Source organism: Camelina sativa, chromosome 15 (genome assembly GCF_030686135.1).
Source record: "Camelina sativa cultivar CO46 ecotype springtype chromosome 15, ASM3068613v1".
Taxonomy (NCBI): domain Eukaryota; kingdom Viridiplantae; phylum Streptophyta; class Magnoliopsida; order Brassicales; family Brassicaceae; genus Camelina; species Camelina sativa.
The window spans coordinates 10,175,730-10,195,151 of NC_141894.1; the positions used below are offsets into that span (position 1 = coordinate 10,175,730).

At 43.4% G+C, this 19,422-nt stretch overlaps 2 protein-coding genes and 1 non-coding gene across 4 annotated transcripts; 1 reads left to right on the plus strand and 2 right to left on the minus strand.

Moving 5' to 3' along the window:
- Positions 1–10: 10 nt before the first annotated feature.
- LOC104746355 (putative beta-D-xylosidase 5) lies at positions 11–3,173 on the minus strand. The gene is made up of 6 exons (XM_010467811.3): positions 2,646–3,173; positions 2,156–2,545; positions 1,905–2,074; positions 1,702–1,799; positions 837–1,604; positions 11–747 (listed from the first exon to the last, which is right to left on the minus strand). Exons 1-6 carry the CDS (start codon positions 2,940–2,942, stop codon positions 125–127), a joined length of 2,346 nt encoding a protein of 781 aa, XP_010466113.1. The 5' UTR covers positions 2,943–3,173; the 3' UTR covers positions 11–124.
- LOC104746358 (uncharacterized) lies at positions 3,168–19,274 on the minus strand. Of its 2 annotated transcripts, XR_015581571.1 has the most exons (8): positions 18,940–19,274; positions 18,604–18,714; positions 18,378–18,512; positions 18,129–18,233; positions 17,588–17,757; positions 17,384–17,483; positions 16,907–17,289; positions 3,168–3,201 (listed from the first exon to the last, which is right to left on the minus strand). XR_015581571.1 is itself a non-coding variant. In XM_010467814.3 (7 exons), the coding sequence occupies exons 1-7, from the start codon at positions 19,192–19,194 to the stop codon at positions 17,047–17,049; spliced, it is 1,119 nt and encodes a 372-aa protein (XP_010466116.1). In that variant the 5' UTR covers positions 19,195–19,274; the 3' UTR covers positions 16,029–17,046. The 2 variants fall into 2 exon arrangements, 1 of the variants encoding a protein (XP_010466116.1); XM_010467814.3 differs by lacking the exon at positions 3,168–3,201 and having other exon boundaries at positions 16,029–17,289.
- On the plus strand, positions 14,410–14,516 carry LOC147926462 (small nucleolar RNA R71). The gene has a single exon (XR_015583120.1). It is a non-coding gene; the product is annotated as a small nucleolar RNA R71 (small nucleolar RNA).
- Positions 19,275–19,422: the final 148 nt, after the last annotated feature.

The following is a 19,422-nucleotide window of genomic DNA, read 5'->3' on the forward strand; positions in this document are numbered from 1 at the left end:
ATTGACCCTGTTTGTGGCATTATACCAATTTTTTATTTAGGTTTTGGTCATAATTCATGATAGCATTACAGTATTGACTTTTGACAATAACAACTTTAGTAGAATCTGTGGGCTCTGTTGTTTTTTAGATAGAAACCGTTGAATCTCCCGCCAATCTAACGTTGAGATGATGATAGATTTGTTGATCACTGTTAGAACCGATAACAAGCGTGTGGTGCCCTGTGACTAGTTTCCTTTTACCGTTAGTATCCACAAGGCTAAGTTCTTTGCAGACATCAAACTCAATGGTAACTTTCTCTGTCATGCTTCTCCCAACTTCTACTCTCTCAAACCCTATCAGTTGCGTCTGTGGCACGCCACCACCCACCAAAGACTTTGAACACTTAGGTGGTTTCCAGAACATGAGCACCACATGGCTTCCAGACCGTAGCCCGTGGTTCTTGACCCCGATAACGATTCGGATCTTGAGATCGTGGCAGTTTACGGTGGAGATGTCGACAGATGTTGTCTTGTTTAGTTTCAAGATTGGATTGGTTTTGATGTGTATGAACGATGGAGCTGAGAGAACGAAAGTAGAGAAAGAAGAGTAGCTAAGTCCGTATCCGAAATTGTAAATCGGATTCCCTGTGTAGAATCTGTAAGATCTTCCAGGGAAACCGGAGGTTGAGTTAGGTCTCATGTTCATGTCTGTCATCGCAACCTTATCTGCAAACTCTTGTGAGTACCATGTCTCTGGTAGTCTCCCAGCTGATGCAACAACAAACACAAATAAGTACGTAAGTAATGGTGTCTAGGTTTTAATTAATTAGGGTTTAGGGTTTTAATAAGAGGCTTACAAGGATTGTAGTCACCAAAGATGACTTGAGCTATAGCGTCTCCTCCAGCTTGACCAGGATACCCAACCCATAATACCGCGCTAATCTTGCTCAGATTCTTGACGAAGGAGATATCTATAGGTCCAGCAGACATTATGACCAAAACAACTGTTTTCTTTGCTGCATTAGCCACATCTCTCACCAGCTTTTCCTGATAACCCGGAAGGGTTAGGTTAACCCGGTCAAGACCCTCTGCCTCTACCGTCTGATCCAATCCAACCACCAAAACCGTCACATCAGCCTCTGAAACCGCCTTGACCGCTGCTGAAATCAGTGTTTGGTCACCGCATTTGACATCGTTACATCCCAGCTCGTAAACAACCTTTTCGGGTACATACTTTTGCAGCCCTTGTAAAGGGCTTGTGTACTTACAAGGCACACCCGCGTAGTTACTAATCATTACCTTTGTAGCATTTGCGTTTGGACCTATGACCGCAAGTTTTTTAACCGCGGTCTTTGACAATGGAAGATCTCCTCTGTTCTCAAGTAGTACAATCCCCTGCTTCGCGGCTTCCAGCGCAAGCATTTGATGGTCCTTGCTGCAAACATCAGACGGTCCAAGATGACCAAAGGGAAGCGATTTTGGATCTCCATCGAAGAATCCGAGCCTCATGAGAACAATGTAGTTGTAAATCAGCGCTTCATCAACTTCTGATCCGTTCAATTTCTTAAGCTTCACTGCATTCTCTGTGTACTTGCCTAGAAAATCTCCACAGTTCATGTTCAAACCTGTTTCAGACAGAACAACATAGTTTACTTCTCAAAGATCAAAAATGACATTTCTAATATAATGATTCTTTTGAGATGATCATCTAAAGTTTTTTGCCTGCTTTGAGAGCAATAGCAACTGCGTCTTCACGTGTCTTGGTGTAATGAATGTCGTCGAAATAGACCTGAATGGAATCACAATCCGAAACGATGTACCTGCGACCAGAAAGATTAAAAGAAATCAATACGCCATTATATAACTCGATCTTCAGGTCGAACTGGTTCTTGTTAAGGGGCAAGAAAGTAAAAAACGTTACTGACCCATCAAGACGCCATTGGCCTCGGATAACTCCACGAAGAAGATTAGGGTCTGCACAAGTTGGGATACCATTAACTCTGTTGTAAGAACACATCACACTGCTCACATCTCCTTCCTCTACACAGCTCTTAAATGGCGGCTGATACGTGTCTTCCAAGTCTTGATTAGTTACCTTCCCACCAAAACAATCACAGATACATCAACATTTAAGATCAATTCTAAGGAATTGAAATTTTATGTATTTATGTATTACCTTGGCGTCGAAGTGGAATCTATCGATGCCTTTCCAGTTATCAACATCGTAAGCAGTGTAATGCTTGCAGCAGCTAGAGACCTTAAGCCGCCGTGATTTTCCGGCGTCGTGAACGTCTTGTAAGCCCTTAACGTAGTTCACAGCGTATTTTGAAACAACGAGAGGATCCTCCCCTGGCGTCTCTTGACCACGACCCCATCTTGGATCTCTAAAGACGTTAACGTTGGGACTCCAATACGTTAGGCCAGCAAGTCCTACGTTGTGCATCGCTCGAGCCTCCGTCGAAACCACTTCTCCCATTTTTAGCCACAACGATGTGTTAAAGCTCGCTGCCGTTAATATCGTCGCCGGGAAACTAGTCGCTCCAGGCACAGTCCCGTTGAAACGCACCTTAGAAAAAAAGTCAAAAACGTTGGCGTTTATAACATAAACAACTCATGTATGATGTATGTTCATCATATTCATATATGTACAATTATGATGCTTTTACCCCTGGTCCAACGTCGGAGACGCCGTGGAGAGCTTCCGACCACCACTCGTACGGAGGAACACCGAGCCTTGGAACTCCTGTGGCTTTGTTTACGAGTTGCTGGACTTTTTCCGTGAGGGAGAGACGTGAGATCAAATCTTTGGCGCGTGCTTCATACGACAACGAGACGTTACAGAAACCGTACTTAGCCGTCGCAGGGGCATTTTTATCACATGCAAAGTTCTTCTGAGACTCGCATAGTGATGAAACTAGAGCTGCTACTAGCAGAGAGATATTCACAAATCTTCTTACACTCATCTTTCTATGTTGTTTTCTCTTATGGAATGAAAGACAGAGTATGGGGTTAGTTTTATAGGCGGGAAGAGAAGTTAATTAGTTTTACTACCGTGATATTTTTACTTCATTAAAGTTAACTTAGTGCTGGCTTTAAAACATTTACTTCAACTTTAATGATGACATAACATCACTTGTTGGTGAATATTTTAAAAGAGAAGTTAAATCTCCATGTGATGAAGTGTAAGAAGGACTAAGGACCATCTCTGTTTGTCTTATGATACTAAGATTTTTGTGTCTCCTAGCAGGTTCAATTAACCTTAAGTGTTGTAGTATTTAAGGTGTCAATCCAAATGGGATGTTGCTAGCAATCAAGATGTCATCAAGGAATCACAAGTTAAGCCAATTCAAAGAGTGTTTTTATCTAAGAGTCCTAGAATGATCAAAATGCGAAATGGAAATGAGTCACAGAACAAGAAACAAGAATGCATGACAAGAAGCGAAAGTGAATAAAAACGCAAACGATTCTAAGCATGAACAAACGAAACAGTTCCAAGAATGTAATAAAATCAGAAAGAAAGAAGTCCTAAGGATGGGGTAATTGATGTCGGTGGAGTATTCTAGTCTAAGGAGTGTTTAACATACCATAAGCAAAGTATCCCTAAACAATGAACATCACAACTTAGCTAATCCAATCTCTTGGCAAAAGCTACTCAGACGCAACCACTTCCATACCTAGCTCTCGCTAGAGAAACGTGGTCGAGCAGGCATGACAGACAAGTTCATTCGTGTCAACAAACATCCTAGACAACTAATCTCTTAGGCTAGGAACGTAAGTCTCTGGCACTAGTTGGTCAGACATTTCATCAAACACCTTTTGGGTGCGGAAATGTCTCGAACCTAGTTCCAATTGATCAGAGAGAAACAAGTAATTCTAACTCTAGTCCAGAAGGGAATTTTACAATCAAAGCTTAAACACTCTACATCCTAAGATCCTCCACCTAATCTATCCCATCCTCAGGAACTACCACACTACTCAGATCCGAAAATCATAGTCAAGGATGCAAACACAGAAATCATTGAATCAAGCATAATAAGATAGATAAAAATAAGATTAACAACTTTGTAGAAGGAATCAAATGCAAAATCTCAATAAATCTCAACGATATCGGAATACAAGTCTGAGAACGTGTTTTGGATGCTAGGTTAAAAAACCTTCTGGGAACGAAAACGAGATTAAAAGATAAGATGTCTCCGCAAAGACTTAACAAAATGTATATATAGTAGTCCAACATGGAAAGCCCTAAAACTTAAAACGACAAGGTAAAGCGTCGGTTCGGTAATCTCCTGAAGCATGTGAAACCAAACGTCTTTCTTCCCGACATGTGCGATCAAGTCCATGTGCGTCGAATGGAATCCAATGTCATCATAGCTCGGATGGAAGGCTGAGGAGCATGGCTTGGACGGATAGCTCGGACGGAACGGAGATGGTGACAATGGCTCGGACGAGACGGAGATGGTGACCATGGCTCGGACGAGAATGAAGATGGTGACCATGGCTTGGACGAAACGAAGATGGTGACCATGGCTCGGACGAGAATGAAGATGGTGACCATGGCTCGGACGAGAATGAAGATGGTGACCATGGCTCGGACGAAACGAAGATGGTGACCATGGCTCGGACGAGAATGAAGATGGTGACCATGGCTCGGACGAAACGAAGATGGTGACCATGGCTCGGACGAGAATGAAGATGGTGACCATGGCTCGGACGAGAATGAAGATGGTGACCATGGCTCGGACGAGAATAGCTTCCAACGTTTCCTAAATACCTGAAATACTCCAAAATGCACAATGTATGCAAGGATGATGCAAGAGCTACCTAGACGTGCAAAGTGTATAGAAAAAACTAGAAAACGATGCAAACCAATGAGTTATCCTAGCTAAATGCATGATAAAAATAGGCTAAGGAGAGACAAAATATAGACATATCAACTCCCCCAAGCTTACTCTTTGCTTGCCCTCAAGCAAACAATCAAGAATAGAGTATGGAGAAGAGGTGTGAAGATGGGGTCTCAGAACCTAAAACATGCTAAATAAAATAGTTAGAATCAAGGTCCTTGTTTTTAGTTCTATGATGCATGGTGAAAGAACTCTATATTTTTTTTTACACATGCAATCCTATCAATCATTCCCTTTAACATTCATTAACAGAGAACCGTGAATCAAGCTAAGCAATGTCGTTGAACTCATTTGGCTAGGGTGAAGGGTTGGAGACTTAGATGGTCTCCTTCTCGAGTGGTTTCATCAATACATGACAAGGTTCTCTCACAAAAATGAGTTGAGCTTAAGAGAAGGCTAAAGGTTGAAACCAACTGATACATACAAGAGCAGCGTCCTGTCTACCCAAAGAACATTCCAAACCGAAGTTGGTCCTATCTCTACCCTTCATCAGAAACATCATCTCAAACCCATTCTTTCACTCTTTATACTTGGTCTTAGGGGAAGTTCACTTATTATCATTCTAGCAGATTGGGAAATCTTTATTATCACTATGGTTCTTTTTCTTTTCTTCTAAGGACTCTAGACATCATAAGCATTTTTACTTTCTTTCCTTTGTCTAATCTTTTCGTTTTATGCCCAGAACCAATAACTCATTGTTTTGCTCAACCCAAATCCTTTACTAGACTTGTAAACCTTGAAAACACATCCCCCTCCTAAAGACTTTCTGTTTACACTTCACTTTTCTGCACAAATCCATACCCAATACCCAAAATCGAGTTCTCACCTAGTCCTACTAGTCCGGATAACGCGAACTAGAACTACACAGGATCCTACTCTTGTCGGTTAGAACCTAACACTTTCTAACAAGCTCAACTCGGAAAAAGGCCTGACATTCAAGAATACAATTGGCTTGAAAGAACGGTTGGTTAAGGGTGCGGGGAACTGTTCCAAAGATGGGAATCAGCTACTTGGATCGACAAGGGTGGTAAAAATGTGAAAGACAATCCAAGTATGTATATGGTATCCATGAGTTCAACTTTAATGCATAACAGGATAATTGCAAGTCAGGATTAGGTTCAAGTAGATAGGGAATGATATCAATTCAAAACATGCTTCAATCTTAAATTTTCAAGTTCAATCAACAAGCATCAAAGAACTAAAAACAAGGGCCTTGATCCTATCCTATTGAATCCAACATGCTAACAAGGTTACAATCATCATCAACCCCTATGCTAAATGCAACAACCCTATATGAATAAACCTAGACTCAATCCTAATATGCAATTGCAAACTACATGAACACTCTGTTTTTGTGGAAATTTTCGAAATTTTTTTTTTCAAATTTTTTTATGGTTTTTCTATGCAAATAGATGGATGCAGACTCAAACATGATATGATGCAAAGATTTGAAATAAGAATCACAAAACACGACATTAGATACATCATCTCAAACCCTCCCCCAAACTTAAAATACACAGTCTCCTGTGTAAGAAAAATTTGCTGGAGGATTTAAGAATCACAATACAAACAATGCAGAAATGAAATGGTATATACAAAGGAAGGTAGGAGTACCTCAGTAGTAGAAAAAGGAGTCTGAGCTCGCCCAAGGAGCTGGTGCGTGGTACTGGCTCTGTCCTTCACCGTGTTCGGGATCCGCAGGAGTGGTCTCACCTAGTTGGTCGACTTGTTGCTCAACCGCTTGAGTGTTCTGATAAGTGCTCGGCTGCTCGTCGCACTGCATGTTGTCGACTCTAGACTCGCCATGGTCCGAGACTAATACTACCACATCCGTAGGCTGATAATCACCTTGCTGCCCAACTTGTTGCTCAACCTCTTGCTCAGCTTGAGCTGCAGAACGACGCGCTGATCGACGACTTGAGGAGGCTCTTGAACCACGCGAACCGCGTCCCCTTCTCTCCCTAGATTCATGTGATGAGTGGCGTGAAGGGACGGGAGAAGATGGGCGCTGTCGTGGCACATATGAAGATTGACGTGCGGGTGATGGAATCGGAGAAGGTGTTCGCTCTAGGTTCGCGGAAGGGCGTCCTGGCATTGGTATGGTATCCTCGGGGATGGACCTTGGGACCGCGGTTGTGGATGTCGAACAGCTAAACTTACGCATGAAGTTCATGACATTCTTGGTGAAACGGCTAAACGTTTTGTCTTTGGCTTTCCCCCATTGTTGTAGCAGGTTGAGTCTATGATGAGCGGCTCGATCCCCCTTGGACATTCTCGGATCCGAGTACTCCTCGAAGTGGAATTGCTCCGGGCGGTACTCCTCTGGGCGGTATTCCGCTGTGTTGTCTTCCATTGGCTCGGCGCGTGCTTCCACAACGTCTACATGATCCTCTTCAGCTTCCGAGTTGTATAAGATAGCCGTAGGAGGGATAAACTCGATATGCTCTCCCCCTAAGATTGTAGTCAACTCGACGCAAGGGAGGAGTAATCTCGAAGGTCCGACCGCAGGATGCACAAACGTGTAGAGCAACCTTCCTTACCTCAAACCCCAATCCAAAGTGCGTAGCTGTCGCAGGTAGCTGATGTCTATCCAACGTGGTGGGTGCGACTCAGAGTGTAGGGGGACGCCAGCAGCCTCAAGGAACCAAGTCACGATGCCTCCCATGCACATCACTCCGGGAGTGTGGTTGAGGCTTAGTCGCGAGACCCAATGCTTGTATGTCAGCATGTAGTTGATAAGGTAGAGCGAGACGGAAGTGTTGGATATATCACCTTGCAGCGCGGTGCAATCCATGGCAGTGAATGAGAGTCCCTTAAGCGCCAAATCGATCATCTCTAGATCGCCATTCGTCATGTATCCTTTAATCTCTTTAGCGTAAAATGCATTGGTGACCGCCTTCTGGAAGTAACGCAACACTGGGCTCCGCACGTTCAGCGCTTTTGTCTTCGAGGAAGTGAATGTGGGTGCACTCCCAATCGTTGCCTAGAGTGCGGATATCTCATCCCGATCGAACTGCGGCGTAGTCCCTGTTCCGCTGGGAAATCCAAACATCTCTTCGACAGTTTTGAAACTGAGAGTGTAGAACTGGCCATGAACGCGAAATGTAATGTAGCCCAGACCTCCATCAGACATCATTCCCGGCTCATCCGCATACAGATGCGTCTCCAGAGTACAGAGGAACTGAATTGTCTCCTCCCTGTATCCGCTTTTTGGTGTGTTCATGATTCCCCCCAGATGGCACCGGCTAAACAGATACTGAACATCCTCCCAAATCCCAAGTTGCTGCATAGTCTCAACATGGGGATATCTTGTTCCCTCAAACTCCATCTGCTGGAACAGCTCGTAGTATTCCTGGGGAGTTAATTTCGTCTCAGTGCTCTTCCGTTTGACCGATTTTCTGGGAGCTGGTGTTGAGCGCAAAGCGGGTTCCTCCTGTTCATAATCGCTCCCGTCCTCCTTTGAGTGTGAAGCTTGTGCCGGTCGCTTCCCGCGACTCTTACTCTTAGAGAGCGGTTTGGCCGGTCTGCTTGACCCAGCGCCTTGCGTAGGCGGCTTGGAAGTAGCAACACGTCCTGGAACCTGACAACCATACTTATCATACATCTCATCCCAAAAATTGTCAGACATTGCAAAGCTGAAACAATTCAAACTCAAAATCAAAGATTAGTAGGTTAGTGACCGAGCAATAATAAAAATCGCAAAAAAAATCAATGAGAGTGAGTATGGCGCGAGACACACGAAGATGGTCGCAGTGGCTCGGACGACAGCAAGATGGTCACAGTGGCTCGGTCAAAACGCAGATTGCGACAGTAGCTCGGTCAAAACGCAGATTGCGACAGTAGCTCGGTTGATGCCTCACGGAAGCGCGGGGTGAGACGGCGGTGATGAACGGGAGAGTGGAGCTTCGGCGAGAAGATGGAGAGTGAACTGCAGCAGGTCGAAGATGGAGAGTGAGCAGAGGTAATAGAACAAAGTGAGAACGTAAACAAAGAGTGATGAGGGAGTGGAATAATAATGGTCCTGAGGAGAGTATTTGTTTGGTAGGGGTGAAGAGTGAAGGGAGGGGAGAGTTGAATTTAAAGAGGAGAAAAGAAGGAAGAGTGGTGGAGTGATGGGAAGAAAGAAGACATAAAGTGATGTGTTTGTTGTGAGGGAACAAGAGAGGGGGGGGAGTGAGGTGATTGAAGATAATAGAGGTTCACGTGGGAGGGGAAGCCAACAAAGAGGGAGATGCAAGTGGGTTGCTTTCTTTTCGTTTTTTCGTTTTTTTTTTTTTTTTTTTTTTTTTTTTTTTTTTTTTTTTCACTCCCTCTCCTTTTCACTCTGTTTTTCTCTGTATCCTCTATCTTTGTTGCACACACTCCCTTCTGTAGATTCCTGAACACAGAAAACCAAAAACAAAAATTAAAAACACAAGAATCCTAAAAATATTTACAGTGATACCTTTGGGACTTCCTCCCAAGTGAGCTTGTTTAAAGTCTCTAGCTTGACTTTTCAGCTTTTTATGCTTTTTGGGGTTCATGGAGGAGTACAGAAAACCCCTCTGGGCGGACTTGATCAGCTAAATATTTTTTTACTCTTTGGCCGTTTACAGTGAATTCGCTGCCATCCTTGTTCAGAAGAGTGATAGCTCCAAATGACAAAACGTCTTTGACTGTAAATGGTCCAGACCACCTAGACTTAAGCTTTCCAGGAAATAACTTAAGTCTGGAATTGAACAGCAAAACCTGATCTCCAGCTTTGAGCTCCTTGACAATAATCTTCTTGTCATGAAAATTCTTTGTCCTCTCCTTGTAAATCTTGGAACTCTCATAAGCATCAAGTCTTATTTCTTCCAACTCATGGATGTCAAGAGTTCTCTTAGCCTGAGCTGTGTCAATATCCAAGTTCAGCAGCTTGATTGCCCAAAGTGCCTTGTACTCAACCTCCACAGGGAGATGACATGCTTTACCATATACCAACTGAAACGGTGTTCTGCCTATTGGCGTCTTGAACGCTGTTCTGTATGCCCAGAGAGTCTCGTCCAACTTGACAGACCAATCTTTCTTCGAGACTCCAACAATTCTTGACAAGATACCCTTGATCTGTTTGTTCGAAACATCAACCTGACCGCTGATCTGAGGGTGATACGCAGTAGACACTTTGTGCTTGACCCCATACTTTCTCAGCATGCTCTCAAAAACTTTGTTGACGAAGTGAGTTCCACCATCACTGATCACCGCTCTAGGTATCCCATACCTTGGAAAGATTATACTTTTGAACAGCTTCAGAACAACCTTGTGATCATTGGTGGGGCTGGCTATGGCTTCGACCCACTTGGAAACATAATCAACTGCCACCAAGATATAGACATTCCCATTAGATGGGGGGTTGAAAGGACCCATGAAGTCTATCCCCCAGACGTCAAATATCTCCACTTCCAGGATTGGATTTTGGGGCATCTCGTTTCTCCTTGTGATGTTGCCCATCCTCTGACAAGCGTCACACTTGGTGATGAAGTTGTGAGCGTCTTTGAACAAGGTTGGCCACCAGAGACCTGCTTGGAGAACCTTCTGAGCTGTCTTGAATGTGGCGAAATGACCTCCGTAGACGGAACCGTGACAATGCTCAAGCACTCCCTGCACTTCCCCTTCTGCTATGCATCTTCTGAACAGACTGTCAGAACCTCTCTTGTACAGATAGGGTTCATCCCAGAAGTAGTGGTTGACCTCTCTGAAAAGCTTCTTCTTCCTGTATGGATCCATGTCATCAGGAACTTCTCCACATACCTTGTAATTCACAACATCTGCATACCAGGGTGCAGTCTCAGAAGTGATTGCCATGCATCTGATTTTGAGGTTCTCAACCCCTGTGTCATGCATCCGCTCACAAACCTGGGCTACCAGAAGTTGTTCCTCAGGCATTGAGTCATTTATTGGAACAACATCTTCTATCCTCATTCTTGACAAGTGGTCTGCAACTCCATTTTCTATTCCTTTCTTGTCAACTATCTCCATGTCAAACTCTTGGAGAAGCAGGATCCATCTCAGCAGTCTCGGTTTGGTATCCTTCTTCGAGTAGATGTGTCTCAGAGCGGCATGATCGGTATACACAATGACCTTCGAACCTACAAGATAACTCCTGAATTTCTCGAATGCAAACACAACTGCTAGGAGTTCCTTCTCTGTGGTAGCATACCTTCCCTGGGTCTCGTCCAAGGTGCGACTTGCGTAGTAGATGACATGAAGCTTCTTGTCAATACGCTGTCCCAGAACTGCTCCAACTGCAAAGTCTGAAGCATCACACATGATCTCAAAAGGATGATCCCAATTCGGAGCTTGCACTATGGGTGCTGAAACCAAGGCCTCCTTGATCTTGCTGAAAGCTTCCAAACATGCTGCATCAAATTCGAACTCAACCTCCTTGCACAACAACCTTGTCAAAGGTCTTGCAATTTTTGAGAAGTCCTTGATGAATCTCCTGTAAAACCCAGCATGTCCCAGAAAACTCCTGATGTCCTTCACTGTCTTAGGCTGTTGAAGCTGAACCATGACCTCAATCTTAGCTTTGTCAACCTCAATCCCTTTCTCAGAAATTTTGTGTCCCAGAACAATCCCTTCTTCAACCATGAAATGGCACTTCTCCCAGTTCAGCACCAGGTTCGTCTCCTCACATCGCGTCAATACCCTGCACAAATTTAACAAACAGGAGGAGAAAGTGGAACCGTATACAGAGAAGTCGTCCATAAACACTTCCACCGACTCCTCAATTAAATCCGAGAAAATTGAAGTCATGCACCTCTGAAAGGTGGCAGGAGCATTGCACAAACCAAATGGCATGCGTCTGTAGGCAAATGTGCCATAGGGACAAGTAAAGGTTGTCTTTTCCTGATCATTTGGGTGAATAGGGATTTGGAAGAATCCACTATACCCATCAAGGAAACAATAATAGGGATGACTAGCTAGTCTTTCCAACATTTGATCAATGAAAGGCAAAGGAAAATGATCTTTCCTAGATACAGCATTCAACTTCCTATAATCTATACACATCCTATGTCCTGTGATGGTTCTAGTTGGGATTAACTCATTTTTGTCGTTTTTGATCACAGTTATGCCTCCCTTCTTAGGTACACAGTGCACTGGAGATACCCAAGTACTATCAGAGATAGGATAGATAACTCCAGCATCAAGCAGTTTTAGGATTTCTTTCTTTACTACTTCTTTCAGATTAGGGTTCAATCTTCTTTGGGGTTCAATACTAGCATAAGACTCATTTTCAAGATTGATCCTATGTGTGCAAAGACTAGGTGAGATTCCTTTGATATCATCTAAAGAATAACCTATGGCCTTTCTAAACTTTTTTAGCTCAGTGACTAGCAACCCCAATTCATCATCACTCAACCTAGCATTCACTATGACAGGATAAGTAGAATTGGTTCCCAGAAAAACGTACCTGAGTCCGGAAGGGAGAGTTTTGAGTTCTACCTTCGGAGCTTTCAGTTCCGACCAGTCATCAGCACGGGAGTCTGGAATGATCGCGGTCGAGTGGGAGATATCACGTTCTGAACTCTCTGTCTCAACTGCACGTACCTCCTTTGCGTCAGATATCTGCTCGAATTCCTCTGATCCATCCGTTTCTCTGTGGGAATCTAGCATATTCTTGTAACAAGTTGTCTCCCCATGCAGGAACCCTTCTTCTCCATCCTTGGTTAGAGCAGTTTTGAGATGATCCTCCTCAGCTAGTTCCTCCAACAGCTCATCAGCCAACTTATCCATCTCTTCAATATAGAAGACTTGTCCTCCTATTGTTGGCTTCTTCAAAGTATCCTTGATATCAAACTTCATGATGAAGTCATCGCCCAGATTAAGATCAATCTTGCCATTTCTGACATCAATGATGGCTCCAGCAGTCGCTAGGAACGGTCTTCCTAAAATCAGAGGATCTTTAGGTTCTTCATCCATCTCCAGAACCACGAAGTCAGTTGGTACTTCCACGTCTCTGATCCTGACAGGTAAGTCCTCTAAGATACCATGTGGAAGTCTCACTGATCTATCTGCAAGGATGAGGGAGATGTCGCATCCCTTAAACCTTGTGAAACCCAACCTCTTAGCCACAGAGAATGGCATCAGATTCACTGAAGCGCCAAGATCACATAAGCACCTCTCAAAAGACATGGGTCCAATGGAGCAGGGAAGAGTGAATGATCCAGGATCTTTGAGCTTCTTGGGTACAACCTTCTTCTGGATGATTGCACTGCACTCAAGACTTAGTACCACCATGCCTTGAACTTCTTTTGATCTCTCCATCACCAAGTCCTTGAGGAATTTCTGGTAGTGAGGAACAAGTGCGAATGCATCTAGCAATGGCATTCTCAACTCAATCTCCTTGACTTGCTTTTCGAACAAGGCTTTGTACTTCTCAGTAAGCTGCTTCTTGAACCTCAGTGGAAATGGTAGAGGAGGCTTGTACGGTGGAGGGATGAACTTCGCAGGTCTGTCTTCAGGAACAGCAGGCTCCTTAACAGCTTCAGGCTCGGATTGCTTCACTGGCTCGATTGGATCTTTGACTGCCTCGACAGGGTTCTCCATCTGAGTGTCATCCTGACCAAAATCCTCCCCATCTAATTCCGCACTGTCCTCAGTGACGTCTGGTACTCCTTGCCTGGGAGGCAATGTTTTCCCACTTCTTAGCGTAATGGCATTGGCAAACTCCTTGGGGTTCTGAACAGCTTTACCTGGGAATTGGCCAGGCTTTGGTGCAGAAGTAGAAACCGATTGGCCCTCCATGTACCTTATCTTCGAATTCAGAGTTTCGAATTTGACGTTCAGATCATTGTAGGAACATTCCATCCGCTGACTTAGGTCAGCGAACTTCTTTGCAGTATCCATGGAACCGCTAGCTTGACCCTGAAGAATTTGTTGCATCATATGCTTCAGTTCTTGATCTGGGGTTGGTGTAGGCTGAACTGGTTGAGGGCGGAATCCTGGCGGTGGTCCCGAGGGAGCTTGGTAACCCTGATGGAACTGTTGTTTTGGAGCGAATCCCGGATTGTAAGGCACAAAAGGTTTTTGTTGCCCTTGCTGTTGTTGTTGAGGAGGGTACACCTGATCTTGTGGATTAGCAACATTGGTACTTCGGTAAGACAAATTGGGATTCGTCTTGTAGGGGTTGTAACCTTTGTTGTAGCCACCCTGATTCTGAACATAGCTGATCTCTTCACTCTGCTCACCCTCCCCATCTGGAACTTGGAAAGGGTCGTCCTCAGAGACGAAGTGGACGCTCCTCTGCTGGCTCAGCAAGATACGGTCAAGCTTCTCATTTACATTCTTGAGGTCCTTCTTGTACTTCTCTTCAGACCCAGCGTCGCCGCGAAATGTGCGGTCATAATCCTCATTGTAGTTGCCGTCAGACTGAGCGAGATTCTCAACCAGTTGCCATCCTTCCTCAACGTTTTTGTTCAAGAAATTACCGTTAGAAGCAGTATCAAGCAGCATGCGGATTTTTGGAAGTACACCACGGTATAGAGTGCTCAGCAGTGACTCGTTGCTGAAACCATGGTGTGGACACTGGCTGTGGTAACCCTTGAAACGCTCCCAGGCTTCACAGAACGATTCTGAGCTCTTCTGAGTGAAGCTGGAAATCTCATTCCTGAGACGTGCTGTTCTGGAGTTGGAGAAAAACTTGGCCAAGAATGCCTTCTTGCAGCCATCCCAGGTGGTGATTGATCCCTTGGGAAGGGTTTTCTCCCATTGATGAGCCTTGTCTCCCAGGGAGAAAGGGAAGAGGCGCAACTTGTAACCATCCTCACTCACGCCGTTGATCTTGGTGAGACCACAAAGACGGTCGAACTCGTCCAAGTGGTCGAGTGGATCCTCCATAGGCAACCCGTGAAACTTGTTTCCTTGGATCATGGTAATCAGACCACTTTTGATCTCGAAGTTGTTGTTCGGCACGGCGGGAGGGACGATTCCAGCACGTTGAGTGTGAGTGTTCGGTGCATCCCCAGCACCAATGTTTCGCGGTCCCTGATGTGGTTCATGCTGTTGTTCCATAGTGACGTGTGCGAGATGCTCAACGGGTTGACGAGCTTGTCGTGGGCGTTGCAACCGGTTGATTTCGTCGATCACAGGAAGGAGATTCTGATGCCCTCTTGATCTGGTGTGCATGCAAGGTTGCAATCAACAGGTTCCTGAGATGCAAAACAAACAAGCAAACAACCAAAACAAGTCAGTACTCAGAATGATAAGTGTAACAGAACTTAATCTTGCAAAAGTTGAAATCTCAAATGTAACAATACGAATCCCAAATGGCAACGGCGCCAAATTGATACTAAGATTTTTGTGTCTCCTAGCAGGTTCAATTAACCTTAAGTGTTGTAGTATTTAAGGTGTCAATCCAAATGGGATGTTGCTAGCAATCAAGATGTCATCAAGGAATCACAAGTTAAGCCAATTCAAAGAGTGTTTTTATCTAAGAGTCCTAGAATGATCAAAATGCGAAATGGAAATGAGTCACAGAACAAGAAACAAGAATGCATGACAAGAAGCGAAAGTGAATAAAAACGCAAACGATTCTAAGCATGAACAAACGAAACAGTTCCAAGAATGTAATAAAATCAGAAAGAAAGAAGTCCTAAGGATGGGGTAATTGATGTCGGTGGAGTATTCTAGTCTAAGGAGTGTTTAACATACCATAAGCAAAGTATCCCTAAACAATGAACATCACAACTTAGCTAATCCAATCTCTTGGCAAAAGCTACTCAGACGCAACCACTTCCATACCTAGCTCTCGCTAGAGAAACGTGGTCGAGCAGGCATGACAGACAAGTTCATTCGTGTCAACAAACATCCTAGACAACTAATCTCTTAGGCTAGGAACGTAAGTCTCTGGCACTAGTTGGTCAGACATTTCATCAAACACCTTTTGGGTGCGGAAATGTCTCGAACCTAGTTCCAATTGATCAGAGAGAAACAAGTAATTCTAACTCTAGTCCAGAAGGGAATTTTACAATCAAAGCTTAAACACTCTACATCCTAAGATCCTCCACCTAATCTATCCCATCCTCAGGAACTACCACACTACTCAGATCCGAAAATCATAGTCAAGGATGCAAACACAGAAATCATTGAATCAAGCATAATAAGATAGATAAAAATAAGATTAACAACTTTGTAGAAGGAATCAAATGCAAAATCTCAATAAATCTCAACGATATCGGAATACAAGTCTGAGAACGTGTTTTGGATGCTAGGTTAAAAAACCTTCTGGGAACGAAAACGAGATTAAAAGATAAGATGTCTCCGCAAAGACTTAACAAAATGTATATATAGTAGTCCAACATGGAAAGCCCTAAAACTTAAAACGACAAGGTAAAGCGTCGGTTCGGTAATCTCCTGAAGCATGTGAAACCAAACGTCTTTCTTCCCGACATGTGCGATCAAGTCCATGTGCGTCGAATGGAATCCAATGTCATCATAGCTCGGATGGAAGGCTGAGGAGCATGGCTTGGACGGATAGCTCGGACGGAACGGAGATGGTGACAATGGCTCGGACGAGACGGAGATGGTGACCATGGCTCGGACGAGAATGAAGATGGTGACCATGGCTTGGACGAAACGAAGATGGTGACCATGGCTCGGACGAGAATGAAGATGGTGACCATGGCTCGGACGAGAATGAAGATGGTGACCATGGCTCGGACGAAACGAAGATGGTGACCATGGCTCGGACGAGAATGAAGATGGTGACCATGGCTCGGACGAAACGAAGATGGTGACCATGGCTCGGACGAGAATGAAGATGGTGACCATGGCTCGGACGAGAATGAAGATGGTGACCATGGCTCGGACGAGAATAGCTTCCAACGTTTCCTAAATACCTGAAATACTCCAAAATGCACAATGTATGCAAGGATGATGCAAGAGCTACCTAGACGTGCAAAGTGTATAGAAAAAACTAGAAAACGATGCAAACCAATGAGTTATCCTAGCTAAATGCATGATAAAAATAGGCTAAGGAGAGACAAAATATAGACATATCATCTTACTTGCATATAAGAGTGAGCCAAGTGTTTTCCACAAAGCGATTGAGGAGAAAATGTGAAGTTTAAGAAAAGGGTTTTAAAGAGTGGCTTTGAAGATACTACAAACCATTCCAAATGTCTGTTTCATGTCTCTGGTCCTAAAGTTAGAGATGTAGATCTTCAATGTCTGGAAGTTCCACAATTCTGGGAGTCCTTTTGTTGTCTGGTTGGTTCACGACTAGCTGACCGCAAGCACCACTAATATCCTGACCCATTTCTTTGCGAATTGTGGTTCGGATCTTGTACGTTTCCCTCAGGATTTTCTGGAAAGTTGATACGCCTTGTACACTGCTTGTTTCGAATTGGCTTGTGGACCCAATTGGGTTAAATGGTATCAAATTTATAACCTGTTCAAGAAAAAGAGCACAGAGTTTCCATCATAAGGATCATCATATAATTGCAGAAGCCTTTAAAGAGTTACTAAGAAATCAAAGATTTTACCACTTGAAATGTCTTTAGCAATTCACCAAGTAGATGAGCGTGCTGCTCTTGATCATTTACTCCATCAAGCATTATGTACTCAATGAAGATCTTTTGTTGACTGTTATATCCAAGGAAAATGTCGCACACTATGTTATCATCTTTAATTTAACAACAGGGATTGTGGTTCTAACATTTAGTAGCAAACGAACCAGTTAAGAGTACCTGTTCTTTTGGAAAGTTTGAAGTGCATCCATAAGCTTTTGTAGAGGAAAGGCTCTAGCTGCTGGCATGATCTGGCAGCGGATTTCTTGAACTGGTGCATGAAGAGAGACTGCTAAACTTACGCCTGGTAGATCATTGTGTAGCTTGCTAATTGCGTGAACAATTCCGACCTATGCAGATGACATTCGGATGTAGGAAAATTTATTAGCTTACTACTTAAAAAAAGTGTCAACCTACGCAGCATTTCATGATTTAGATTTGTAGACTAGAAGTCTAGACTATACAGTTAGAGCAGGGAGAAAAATTAAATCAGAAAGAACTTTCTATTTATCCCCTGAAAACCAACATCTACAACTACAAGTAAGCAACTTAACCACAAAAGCCAAAAGTTGTCTCGGAAACCGAAAACTGCAAAGATTTAATGGATCAAAGTTTATAATTTAACAACCTCACCAAATTTCATAATCTGAATGAATTCTACCAAATTCAGTTAAATTTCTGCGCTTTACGAATGTCTCGAGGCAGCTTTCTTAATACTTACAGTTGATATGGTAATTCGTTTTGGTGACAGCTGAAATGGCTGTTTTAACATGACGCGGACAGCTTCAACAACAGCATTGTAGTTATTTAATGGCTCTCCCATTCCCTGATCATAATCATCAAACCAAGGCAACAACTGGTGAATAAACTTCATCAATTGAGAAGCTATAAAAAGACAACCTCAACAAATAACCATAGGGCAAGAAGGTACACATCGTGTATATAAAATGCAATAAAAGAATCAAAATACCATGAAAACAATGTTGCGTATATCAGCTATTCGGGAGGCGTGAACAAGCTGCTCCACAATTTCTCCAGATGTTAAATTGCTTTTAAATCCCATGGTACCAGTAGCACAGAAGGTGCAACCCATCTTGCAACCAACCTATTGATAAATTACTTCATATAAGATGTCCTTATCACTTCCACAGTGATTCAATGAACCAAGATGACCGTAACATGACAGTAATCAATACCTGAGAAGAAATGCATAATGTAGTTCTTATACCTCCAGGACGTGGTTTCCCTCCACACATACCCAACCGAGTATCGTATCTCATTACCACAGCTTCCACTAAAGCTCCATTCTTGAATTCCAAAAACAAGAAGCAAGAATCGAATATGAATTAATCAGATAACAGAGACGATGTGTTGTAATCACAAAGTAAACCTCTCAGCAACTAAACCTCTTCTTGAACACTTCCCTTAATCTACAAAGACTAGTCTCATATTTATTCGTAAAATCGTATCATGCCCAATACATTTACAAGAAAAAAAAAACGAAGAAACAGAGAGAGAGAGTAGAAGAGTACCTGGAGCTTGATAAGGAGTTTTGAGGTGGTACCATCGGAGGAATGAAACAGAGAGTGAAGAGAGGAAGTAAGAGTCTTGAATTTGGAATGGAGCAGAGAGTAAGCAGCTGAGGGCAATGAAGGGATCTCGTCCCAAACGCAATCAGGATTCTGAATTACATACTTCCAGATTTGAATCGCGAAATTGGGATTTATTCCCGCCGATTCAAATTCCGATCTGATTTCCGAAGCGTCGAACACCGATTTCAACTTCATCGTTTCAATTCTCAGAACTCGCCGTCGCCGATTACTAAAGCCCTAAACACTTTAAAAAAGCAAAACTCTCGTCAGCCTCCGTCGTTGCAAAAACAAAATCAAAGAAGAAGCTAAAACCGGTTAATCTAAACCCGATTTAATTTTGTAGGAGAGGGGGGCATCTAAAACCGGTTAATCTAAACCCGATTTAATTTTGTAGGAGAGGGGGGAATCTAAAACCGGTGTATC

Bases quoted from the DNA above. Each gene is read 5' to 3' on its own strand.
- LOC104746355 (XM_010467811.3), bottom strand. From the start codon at position 2,942: ATGAGTGTAAGAAGATTTGTGAATATCTCTCTGCTAGTAGCAGCTCTA. The intron at 2,546-2,645 runs GTAAAAGCATCA...TTTTTTTCTAAG, and splicing joins TCTCCGACGTTGGACCAGGG to GTGCGTTTCAACGGGACTGT. The intron at 2,075-2,155 runs GTAATACATAAA...TTTGGTGGGAAG, and splicing joins GATTCCACTTCGACGCCAAG to GTAACTAATCAAGACTTGGA.
- LOC104746358 (XM_010467814.3), bottom strand. From the start codon at position 19,194: ATGAAGTTGAAATCGGTGTTCGACGCTTCGGAAATCAGATCGGAATTT. The intron at 18,234-18,377 runs GTATTTTGATTC...GATTATGATCAG, and splicing joins TACGCAACATTGTTTTCATG to GGAATGGGAGAGCCATTAAA. The intron at 17,290-17,383 runs GTAAAATCTTTG...TTTCTTGAACAG, and splicing joins TGCTAAAGACATTTCAAGTG to GTTATAAATTTGATACCATT.